General features: G+C 32.8%; 2 protein-coding genes across 4 annotated transcripts; one reads left to right on the forward strand and one right to left on the reverse strand.

Annotated features, from left to right (window-relative positions):
• Window positions 1-1,416: 1,416 nt before the first annotated feature.
• LOC110808248 (Protein phosphatase 2C family protein) lies at window positions 1,417-6,489 on the forward strand. 2 transcript variants are annotated; one of them, XM_022033678.2, is made up of 12 exons: window positions 1,417-1,674; window positions 2,013-2,148; window positions 2,285-2,406; window positions 3,041-3,104; window positions 3,735-3,843; window positions 4,001-4,154; window positions 4,848-4,973; window positions 5,138-5,261; window positions 5,509-5,585; window positions 5,762-5,814; window positions 5,978-6,032; window positions 6,156-6,489. In XM_022033678.2, exons 3-12 carry the CDS (start codon window positions 2,290-2,292, stop codon window positions 6,339-6,341), a joined length of 1,065 nt encoding a protein of 354 aa, XP_021889370.1. In that variant the 5' UTR covers window positions 1,417-1,674; window positions 2,013-2,148; window positions 2,285-2,289; the 3' UTR covers window positions 6,342-6,489. The 2 variants fall into 2 exon arrangements, with proteins under 2 accessions (XP_021889370.1, XP_021889369.1); XM_022033677.2 differs by lacking the exon at window positions 2,013-2,148 and having other exon boundaries at window positions 1,419-1,674.
• A 314-nt stretch (window positions 6,490-6,803) lies between these two features.
• On the reverse strand, window positions 6,804-9,960 carry LOC110808251 (uncharacterized). 2 transcript variants are annotated; one of them, XM_022033686.2, is made up of 4 exons: window positions 9,029-9,960; window positions 7,510-7,580; window positions 7,233-7,410; window positions 6,804-7,123 (listed from the first exon to the last, which is right to left on the reverse strand). In XM_022033686.2, the coding sequence occupies exons 1-4, from the start codon at window positions 9,134-9,136 to the stop codon at window positions 6,977-6,979; spliced, it is 504 nt and encodes a 167-aa protein (XP_021889378.1). In that variant the 5' UTR covers window positions 9,137-9,960; the 3' UTR covers window positions 6,804-6,976. The 2 variants fall into 2 exon arrangements, with proteins under 2 accessions (XP_021889378.1, XP_021889376.1); XM_022033684.2 differs by having other exon boundaries at window positions 6,804-7,126; window positions 9,029-9,959.
• Window positions 9,961-11,387: the final 1,427 nt, after the last annotated feature.

Below are 11,387 nucleotides of genomic sequence, written 5' to 3' on the forward strand. Positions count from 1 at the left end.
TATTACCCCTAAATTAGGTTATTAAGATTCTCTCTATGGTAATTTTTAATTGCAGTCAATTCACAAATAAATAGAGTCTTAATATCAGGATAGTAGTTAGTGAATCAATCTATAATTTTAATATAAGAGTGTTACTGCAGTAAAAGATTAAGATTTTATCTTAAAATCTCTTATTAAAAGTTAGCCTAAAACTCAAAGAACATAGAGATGCTTTGAATTCCAACATTTTTACTCATAGAAACTATTATTTTAATTACGATAAAAACTCTGATTTATTGTTTTTAGCTCAGTAAAAATCTATTTGTAACACAAAAAAAAAAAAAAAAAAAGATAGAAAATAGTTCTTACAATTAAAATAAAACTCTATTTAAACTTTGTTATTCCCAATTTTCTCCAGCTTAGTAATTCACTTAAAAATTTTTACTACTTACAATACACATATTGTAAAAATTACCTTGAAAGTTTGGTGTGTCTTTTTTTTTTTACAAAAAAATAAAAATAAATAAATAAAGTAGGAGTAAAATATTCCAACATCTCCACAGTCAAAGATTTGTTTTGTAGGGAGCAATCAGTGGGGGGGTGCTAAGTGAAAAAAATATCTTCCGCATTATTCCAACCAATTATTGGACTATAAATATCAACCACAATAATAATAATAAAATTCCACAAGTTTTAATTGTTGATTGTCACATTCTGGTCCCCAGATTTTTATAAGTTTGATTGTTTTCTAATTTAAAATTTTATGATTTTTCTTTAACAATTTAATACTTTGTGGTTCAAATTTATTTTTCCGCAATCGTAAAAAAAAAAAAAAAAAAAAAAATTGAAACGATATGATATTTTCATTAATGAAATTTGATTACTTAAATTCAAATATTTTTCTGTATATATATATGTATACACTGATCCTCATCTATCTTATTAAATTGCACAATTTTAGTAATTAATTAATTATTAATGGCGAATAAAAGAAGCATGTATGCCCTGTTTAATATTATATTCAAACAACCTTTAACTTGGTTGAATATATAATGGTATTTTAACCCAATTACTGCAGTAAAAAAAATGTTTTCATTTTAAGATAGCAGCCAAACATTGTAAAAGAAAATCAAACTGCATTAAATTCCTAATTTCATTTTATTTTCTCTCATTATTATTTAATTAATTGTATTAACATATTATAATTACTCTAATTAAACAAACATATCATCCATAATCAAATATTATGAATTAGTTGAAAGTGATCATCATTAACTAACAATATATTTATGAGATTCAATTTTTTTTTTTTTTTTTTTTTTTAAAAAGGGCGAAACAGAAGGGTGGTTAAGTAGAGAGAGAGAGAGAGAGTGAGTCCCCCTTAAAAAGGTGAGTCCACTAACCCAACAGCAACAATAGCCTGAAATTCACCTGATTATCGTACCCAGGGAAGGGAATAATAATCCATCTCAAAATAAACAATCGAAAGTCTTAAATCTTCTCTCTCTCTCTCTCTCTCTATCATTATTTCTTCTTCATCTGTCCTTTTTTCTTAAATTGCCTTCTCTTTGGTTTCCTTTTCCCACTCAGATTCCCAGAAAATTCTTCTGCCTCTCTTCCCTGCTTTCGGAACCTTAGCTCTTTCTCCACTTTGGCTCTGTCATTGGCCTCTCTACGGACGCCCTACTTGGGCAAGTAAGATCTTTCTCCTTCATCCTAACTTTTACCGCTTCTCTCTTGATTTCCTTAGTATCTTTACTTCCAGCTTCTGGGTCTGTTTTATTTTATGATTTGTGTGAATCTTGGTTTTCTTTCTCATATTTGAATCCAACTTTTGTCCTTTCCTTTTTTGGACCTCAAGAAATAGTAATTTTTTCTTGCGCATTATTTCATTTCATTGCGTGTACAACTGTTGATCCGTGTGCTTGCTATTCTTTTAATGAAGAATCTTTCTTTTGATCTGTTGAGCAGTGAGTTTAAAGACTTAGATCGGCAGTGAGTTTAAAGTTCATGTTCTTTTATTTTAATCTCAGAAATTTAAAGATAACTCTGCCGAGATGGAAAATAAAACAGAAGAATGTAAAGAATCTAAGCAACCAGCTGAGTTTTGATTGCTTTTGATCTCAAAAAGCTTGTCTACTGATACTTATGTTAGGCTCTGTTGACTTGGTTGGTCTCTGTTAAGACCTTTTCTATAATATGATAAAACAGCTTACGTTATCAAGCTTAGTTGCAGTCTTGCAGATAAAGTTTGATATACGATTTAGTGATTAAAAAAGGCTAATATTACCGAGTTTATTTTCAGATAAGATGGGTATATATCTCAGCACTCCCAAGACCGATAAGTTCTCCGAAGATGGGGGAAACAACAGGCTCAGATATGGTTTATCATCCATGCAAGGATGGCGTGCAACCATGGAAGATGCTGTGAGTGAAATTTCTAAATATCTTGAACATTGACTTCCTCTTACCTCTTAATCAAGAATAATTGGTGGCTAATTATCCCGGCTTAGAAAGTTTTATCCTTCTGTCTTAGTAATGAAATTACTGTAACGTAACCTATTAAAAGGCTTTTCCCCATTCACAACTAATCAGAGAGTTCATTGAAATCCTTGTTCTTCTGATTTTGAACGGAGTCCCCCTGTAACCTGATGGAAATAACAGTAGACCTCTGTTTATTAAGGAGATCTCTTATTGGGGTTGGGAGGGGGATTATGGGAATATGTTAAATGTTATGATAAATTAAGTCAAATTGATATTTTACTGCTAAGTACAGCGCAGCAGTTTCACAAAGTCTTAGCCTTTAATCAACCGAAATTTTTTGGTTCCCTACCACTCATTTTCTTTTCCTTCTCACTACGTGTCAGTCCTTTTAACAAGCATTCAGAAACTTTGAGGTCTGTGCTTTTCTTATTATTTTGTTTGAGATTATACTGCAGATGGTATCTTAGTTATTTTCCTTTTGACTTCAGGAACTTATGTAGATCACATGCATTCTTATATAATTGGATTTCTTTATTTTCTTCGTTTCTGATTAATTATCTTTCCGATGTTTTACTAGCATGCCGCATATCCTGATCTGGATGCCTGCACTTCATTCTTTGGTGTCTATGATGGCCATGGAGGTAAGAATTGAATGGTTCAGGTATTTGCATGCACTTTTCTTTTCCTTAGTTGTTAACTTGGTTTTATCTTGTCCATACCATTTGAACTTAAAATGTTTAAGTGCCTACTTTCTCATAATCAATGTACTCTGCCATAAGGTTTAACTCAGAACCGCTTATTCTTGATCCCAACCAAAACGAGTTAGACGAGCCCATGGGCACTTAATACTTTTGAAAAGATTGGAGAAGCTAAAATATGTTGTTCTATCAGAAACAAACTTGTTTTTCTGTTGCGTGTCTATGATGGGAATTGCATTTTTTTCAAATCTCAGTTAAATCTCTAGATACTTCTTGACAATGAGTTTTTACCTTTCTTTTCCATAAAATTCTGAATGTTTTCATGAAGTTACTGGAAAAGGAGCCATGGTTTTTGTGGACAGATGCACGTCAAAATTCACAATTGTGATCACCAGGCTTGGTGCATAAAACTGTTCTAGGGATTGTAATCACCCCTTCATTTCATTATACTTGAAAGCTACTAAATGGCTCCTTGATTTTCTGACACAGATTCAAAAGATTTTATATTCATGTCAGACTCGTAATCACATATTACATGCTTTCTTCTGCTACCCTAAGTTCACGTGATTGCAGGTAAGGTGGTTGCAAAGTTCTGTGCCAAGTTTCTTCACCAGCAGGTTCTTAAGCATGAAGCCTATGCAGCTGGAGATATAGGAACCTCTGTTCAGAAAGCATTTTTCAGGTTTACTAATTAATTCAAACTTATCCCCATTTCCACTTCTTTTATATCATGGATTATGCATGGGTAATCTGCACTGATCCTGCATATAACCATTACCTATTGATTTTGTCATTTTCCCGTTTCCTATTTCATAACTGGAGTTATCTTGCTTCTGTAGAATGGATGAGATGATGCGGGGACAGAGAGGATGGAGAGAGTTAGCTGTCTTAGGTGATAAAATAAATAAGTTCTCTAGCATGATAGAAGGGTTGATTTGGTCGCCAAGGAGCAGTGATGGTAATGACCAACCTGATGATTGGGCCTTTGAGGAGGTATTTGTGCAAACAAGAGGAATATAGTTAAGTAATTGCCTATAGAGGTTAACTGCTATATCAACGTTTTCTTTCTTGGTCTGAAATTTTTGCTGCACTAAAGTTAAGTTGCTTACTTTTCTCAAAAGAGAAAAAAGTGGAGTTGCTTAGACTGGGAAAATTAATTGTTGACAGGAAGCTCAAAGGATATCCTCTAGTCATTTACTTGATTTCCTGTTTGTGTTCAAACTGGAATCAAAGGGTATGCTTTGGAAATTTTCAAAAATTAACGGGATTTATTTGCAAATATAGACTTAGTTTCATCTACAATATGATGAAAATTTTAGATGAAATTTTTTAGTGAAATAATAAAATTGACTCTTATGGTATTATGATGGAATTTGGAACACATGATCCAATTCCACATAGAATTGCATATGAGATCAATCTTTTTGTAATCTTAATACAATTCACTTTGGATTTGTTTCAAAAATAGCCTAAAATGGTTCATGGAAAAGTAATGAGGTGTAAGGATGTTATTGTGTTTCATTATTTCCTCTGCTTATACAAATTTTTTCTTCTTCTTCTTTGAAACTACTACCATCAATTATTTTGATGTTCTGCACTTGGAAGCCTTTACAACTCAAAAAAGTTATCCAAGTCTGCTGTGGTTGAGTACAAACTTAATATCTTTCTTTTTGAATTTGGATTCAGGGCCCTCACTCTGATTTTTCTGGACCAACTTCTGGGAGCACAGCCTGTGTTGCAGTCATTAGAAACAACCAACTTATTGTTGCGAATGCTGGTGACTCTCGCTGTGTGATATCTAGGAAGGGTCAGGTAATGTTCTTAATGGGAATTATTGTGTTTTCAGGACCTTCCACAGAAAGTGCCTTTGTTTTGATTGAGCGGCATAAGTATTGGTACTTATTTTCTGAATGAGAATTGTTTTCTTGGTTTCTTGGATGGCATAGTTAATGCATGTGTACAATCTTTTAATGCAGGCGTACAATCTTTCTAGGGATCACAAACCTGATCTTGAGGCTGAGAAAGAGAGAATTCTAAAAGCTGGTGGTTTCATTCATGCAGGACGAGTCAATGGCAGCCTGAATCTAGCAAGAGCTATAGGTACTTTTTCATGCCTTGTTCGTTTAATATACCAGTTAATTGTGTTGCAAGCTTTAGATCCCAGTTCTTTGCCTGCTCGTTGAATTTGATCAGGGGCCATAGCCTGCACTTATACATGATTGCTTTATTTCCCGAGTGAAAATGTAATTTGATTTCACCCATAATCTGCACAAAATGATGGAGTGTTGCGAGTTTCCACCGCCAAGTGACAAGTACTCTATCAAATAATGTTTTTTGTCTGATGCAGGTGACATGGAATTCAAGCAGAACAAGTTTTTGCCGCCTGAAAAACAGATTGTAACTGCAAATCCAGATATTAACACTGTAAGGGTCAACTGCAGTTTCAAAATACTGTTATCTTGCCCCTATACCTATAGCTTATTTTTTCTAAGCTATTGGCTTTGAGTTGTAGATTTTTAAGGCCTCAAACTTGTCAAATTGGTTTTCAAATTGAAGTTATTTTCTTTCCTCATCCAAGTTTTCATTGTTTTCTGAATCAGGTTGAGCTCTGTGATGATGATGAATTTATTGTTCTAGCTTGCGATGGTATCTGGTATGCGTCTAATGCCTTTTCCCTCATTACTCTGCACATGTCATGTTAATTAAGCTTTATTTTCCAAGTTGATTAAGTTGGTTGTGCACTTTAGAGCAATTGTAATGTCATTACCATTTTCAGGAAAATAAGGATGATTGGCTGTTTTGTTAATAATTTTCAGGGATTGCATGTCAAGCCAACAACTCGTGGATTTTGTTAATGAACAACTGCAATCAGTATGTGCATGAGCTCTTCCCCTAGAAAAAGTTGTTGATTTTTTTCCTTTTATTTGCCAGCTTGTTTATTATGTTAACCTGATGCATTTGCCTTGCCCTCTTGTGCTGTTGCAACAATGTCAGGAAAGCAAGCTTTCTGCTGTGTGTGAGAGAGTCCTTGACAGGTGTTTGGCACCTTCTACAGCTGGGGGTGAAGGCTGCGACAACATGACTATGATCTTGGTGCAGTTCAAGAAACCAATCTCTCCTGATGAACTATCCTCGCAGCCGCAATCTACCGAAACTGAAGCAAAGCCAGAGGGAATATAAACAAACTAGCACTTTGTGTGGTTGGAAAGAAGAATTTAGGACATATTTGTTCTATTTGTAGATGGTTTTGCACGCAAAAGAATGATTTACATATCAAAATATTACGAACTTCAATAATAACATGTACAGATTTCTTTTTGACTTGAAAGAGCTACTAGCAGCTCGCAGCAGTATCTAGCAGCTAAGCGTATTCCCAAGTGCTGTTAGTTTTTCAAATTTAAATCTTTTGAATCCTTACACCTGGACTTTGGTCTTTAATGGTGGGAAGGTAATTTTTTTTTTTTTGGAAGCATTTTTAGTTTATACTTATACTTCATGGTAAATTCAACAATTTAAATTTCAAATTCTAACGTGCTGATATTTGTAAATTCTTGGAGTATCCTTCCCAAGTTATTTTCTATTTCATAATTTTTGGTATCATAATTTTTAATAATAACAATAATAATAGAATGGAAATGAAGATTGCTTAAAAATTCTATTCTACTTTCATATATATTGAACCATAAAAAATTCCTTTCCCCGGTTTACACAACAAATTTCTTTTGAAAAAAAAAAATCCACCATCATTCTTGTATAAAAATCTGTACCAACCCCTGAAAAAATCACCCCTCCTTGCAAACCATAACTGTGAAATTTTAGATTTCCATAGCCATCTGATCTTGCCATGAAATCTTCTTAGTTGCTACCTTTTTACCATTGAGCAAGCCATTAGTTTGCTTTCTCCTTTTTGCTGGCTCCCTAATGACCTTACCTCTTCTTCCGGAGTCCTCTTCTTTTCCTCCCTGCTATATATCAGAATAATTTGTCAATTGAAATTCAAAAAGGTGTAAACTATCAAAAGCCAATAGTTAAAAAATGATCTATGAATCTTAAACAACTTAATTCAATTACCAAAGGTGGGTTTATATCCGGATGGGATTTCTTCAAAACCTCACTAACAACATTACTCCTAACTGGTGCACATCTGCTCGACACATAAGAATTTTGCAGCTCAATGTGATCTTGCTCTGCTTCAAGCTTTCTCTGGGACTTAGTTCTCATTAAATATTTATATCTTCTTCTCAAAAACCTGGAATTAAGCCCAAAAAGTCAAGTACTAGTTTTAACTTTAGGCATGATGAATAGTTAAGCCAACAAATACAGAGTAAAGAAAAAGAAGATAACATACTGGACTTCAGCCAATAGAATATGTTTCTTCTGTTGCATTCTCTGCAGTTTCTTCTTCTTGGAAATGAATTCCTATTAAGATTAGCATAAATCATCAACATAAAACTCTAGAAATACATGGACTAGTGTCGTCTCAATAGAAAGCAAAACCATTCAAAGTCTTTAAAATTTCATGGAAACTAGAATATTATGTAAATTCAAATTCTTTGCAACTCCCAGTCCAAACAGGATGTGGAGGAACTTTATGAGTAGTTTTGTAATTGCAATCTCGAGAAAGCTAGAATATTCATGTAAGTTCTTTACAAAACTAGAATATAAGCCAAGCCAAACTGAACATAAAGAGAGCAGTTTTATGCAATTGAATCTCGAGGAAAAGTAGAATTAGAATATCTATGTACTTTCGTCACCAATCTAGAATATAATCCAAACCAAACCGAACATAAAGAACAGTCTGGTAGTTGAAATCTCAAGGAAACTGGAATATCTATGTAAATTCTTTGGAAAACTAGAGTATAGTTCAAACGCAACCAAATTAAAAAACTTTACCGAAAATTAAAAAACTTTACCGAGCAGTTAAGTAATTGAAATCTCAAGGAAAACCAAAACATTTATGCAATTTCCTCACCAATCTAGAATATAATCCAAACCAAGCAGAAAATAAAGAAGTTTACAGAGCAGTCTGGTAATTGAAATCTCAAGGAAAACTAGAATACCCATGTAAATGCTTCAGCAAACTAGAGTATAATCCAAGTCCAACCAAAAGTGAAGAACTTTACCGAGCAGTTATGTATTTGAAATCTCAAGGAAAACCCAAACATTTATGTAGTTTCCTCACCAATCTAGAACATAATCCAAACCAAACTGAACATAAAGAACAGTCTGGAAACTGAAATCTCAAGGAAAACTGGAATCTCTACGTAAATTCTTTGGAAAACTAGAGTATAATCCAAGCCCAACCAAATATAAAGAACTTTCCTGAGCAGTTATGTAATTGAAATCTCAAGGAAAATCAAAATATCTATGTAATTTCCTCACCAATCTAGAATATAATCCAAGCTAAACCAAACATGAAAAACTTCGCCTGAGCAGCTAAGTAATTGAAATGTCGAGGAAAACTAGAACATCCATGAAATTTCTTTTCAGAATACAATCCAAACCAAACTGAATATAAAGACTTTACATGAGCAGTGAGGTAACTGAAATCTCGAGGAAAACTAGAATATCTACCTAAGTTCTTTACAAAAGTAGAGTATCATCCAAACCAAAATCAAGTACAAGGAACTTTACAGAGCAGCTCTGCAATTGCAATTTCAAGGAAAACTAGAGTATAATCCTTAGGAAACCAAATACAAATAACTTCACAGAGCACTTATGTAATTGCCATCACACGAGAAAACTAGAATATCAATGTTTCACAAAAGACAGACTATCGATGATCTTTTAAGAATTGAGGGATGACAGATAATAAATGGAGAAAATATCGGATATACGAAATAAATTAATCTACATAAATGACTGACCTTCTGCAATTCCAGGTACTCCTGTAGTAAATTTTGCTGTTTCATCCTAGCCCTAATTTCCTCGTCGGCAAATTGCGACTGATAAGAATTTTCGGAGACCCTTTTCATCTTGCTCCGAAAATCGAATACCCAATAATGGAATTTGGAAATCGTATGATAATGACACAATGCCGGGTCAAATATATTTAAAAGATAGGCAAACTTTTCAATCCATCATATAACGGGCGGGGGGAAGACAAATCCAAGTCCAAAAAGGAATCGGAGTCGAGAAGGTGAAGGAATAACAACAAAAAAGGAAATTGATGAGAATTTAGAAAAGAAAAAGAAAAAAGCCTTCACAACGGAATTCTAGAAATCCCAATTCGCTGGACAACTCTGAAAATCATCGAAAGAATACCGATACCCAATTCAAAACAAGAAATGAATATTAGAGAAAGAAAACGAAAAGGGCAAACAGAGAAGGAGGCAAAAGGCAATAAAAAGGGTAGTGAATTAAAAGGAGAGAGAGAGAGAGAGAAGGTTCTGTGTATCTGGAAATTTCCTTCTGGAAAACTTGGTTGAGCCGAAAAAGCCCATGAAGAAGGGAGAGAATGAGGAAAGATAAAGGTATATGTTTGGAGGAGGAGGAGGAGAACTGAGGACATATCTATCTGTCCGTCTTTCCATCTTTCTTTGTTTTGGTTTTGTTGATGATAAAATTCGGGTCCAACTCAACTGGGTCATATTAAGAGAGAAGGGTGTTTGTGTTGCGATGGTAGACAGAAAATGGTAGGAAGCAGAAAAGGCAGAAGATAAATCTTTGTCCACCTTCTGGTTTTTAGATTAACTGAGAAGTATAAATTCTCATTCTTAAACCCAATTATACTTTGAATCCCTTGATAGGGACGGAAATACTATTCAGGCTTTCCTGTTAACACATCCGGCAAGGCAGTTTACTTGGGAAATACATTCTAATATATGATTTATGTCTGTCTTCAATCTTTTCCAATTCATAATCCTAATTCTACCTTCTACACGCTTAGAATCTAAAATCTGTCTCATCTATTTCTTTTAAAAGTATCTTATATTTATTTCACTTTACCTTTTTCTCACTCTAATATATATATATATATATTTATGGAGCTTTGGTGATTTTTTTTCAATACTATTAGAACATGTTTTTATAAATATATATACATCTATCATGTGTATCTATAAATATCTAAATATTGTTTAATTTTGTATAGTTAAATAATTAAAATGTTGAAGTTAATAAACTAAGTTCATCAAAGTTTTGAGAATATTTGTCTCAAATTTTTTTTTTGAGAATGTTTCCATTTAAAATATTAGAAATATATTATTATTTTATTTTTTAAAAAAATTAACTCATGCGTTCATTAATTAAATGATATAAATAAATCAATCATAATATTAAAAATAATATTTCAAAATTAGAATACACATAAACTCGAAACTATGACCTCATACAAAGAAAAGAATGCATGACTGTTAAGCTAAAAAATAATTAATTATTTTAATTTTAATCTCAATATTATCACACTTAAAATTACACGTTATTTAAAATTAAAATAGAAAGAGTCTATCAAAAATTAATCTCCTTAAAAAATTGTCATTTGCTATTTTTCTCAGTCTATAATTTCAACATCTCTCCCTCATATAAAAAGAACACAGTAGGTAAAACTTCATCACTCTCTCTGTTTGCGTTGTGTCTCCACAACAACAGCTTGAGAATTTTGTTTCTATTTTTTTGTTGTAATTTTGGCTTTTGAGAGAAAAAAAAAAAAGAGATCATAGTAAATAAAGGAAATCTATTTATTACGATTATTAGAAGAATTTTTAATACAAGAGAAACAAATGAGTATTTTTTATTCTTGTATTTTTTTATTAAGAAATGTCAAAATACGTATTACCCAAGCCAACATGTTGAGCCCCTAGGTTGAACAGGTTGCGGTGAATCGTAAAAGACCTACACATCTACTATATGTATATGTGGATATATATATTCTCTAGGGTTATGAGATATAAGATATGATGTATATGCAATGTATGTGCACTTCATTTTAACCTAAGTATATAAGTTAATTTGTTCATTATTGAAAGCATTGAGAAATAAAGAGAAAATAAAAGAACCATATAAGGGTTTTCCAACTTATCGTCTCTCTTATGTTAGCATTGTTTTGTTCCTTTACTATATGTTTTCCTTTGCAAATTCTTGGAGATCTTCCTTCTTCTACCACTTATTGGAAGTTTTTACATGGTAAGGAGCATATGGAAAGCAAGAACTCAAATCATATGGTGAACTCTCTCATTTATCAAGGGTCCTACTTATTAAGTGAAAATGTTCTCGATTCTTCTCATG

This window comes from Carica papaya, chromosome 7 (assembly GCF_054855325.1).
Source record: "Carica papaya isolate Zhongbai chromosome 7, ASM5485532v1, whole genome shotgun sequence".
Classification (NCBI taxonomy): Eukaryota; Viridiplantae; Streptophyta; class Magnoliopsida; order Brassicales; family Caricaceae; genus Carica; species Carica papaya.

What these genes read in the sequence shown, in the direction of transcription:
- LOC110808251 (XM_022033684.2), bottom strand. Translation starts at nt 9,136, where the DNA reads ATGAAAAGGGTCTCCGAAAATTCTTATCAGTCGCAATTTGCCGACGAG. An exon ending in ATTCTATTGGCTGAAGTCCA is followed by an intron (nt 7,411 to 7,509) that starts GTATGTTATCTT and finishes GCTTAATTCCAG; the next exon opens with GTTTTTGAGAAGAAGATATA. An exon ending in CGGATATAAACCCACCTTTG is followed by an intron (nt 7,127 to 7,232) that starts GTAATTGAATTA and finishes TCTGATATATAG; the next exon opens with CAGGGAGGAAAAGAAGAGGA.
- LOC110808248 (XM_022033678.2), top strand. Translation starts at nt 2,290, where the DNA reads ATGGGTATATATCTCAGCACTCCCAAGACCGATAAGTTCTCCGAAGAT. An exon ending in TGTCTATGATGGCCATGGAG is followed by an intron (nt 3,105 to 3,734) that starts GTAAGAATTGAA and finishes ACGTGATTGCAG; the next exon opens with GTAAGGTGGTTGCAAAGTTC. An exon ending in CAAATCCAGATATTAACACT is followed by an intron (nt 5,586 to 5,761) that starts GTAAGGGTCAAC and finishes TTTCTGAATCAG; the next exon opens with GTTGAGCTCTGTGATGATGA.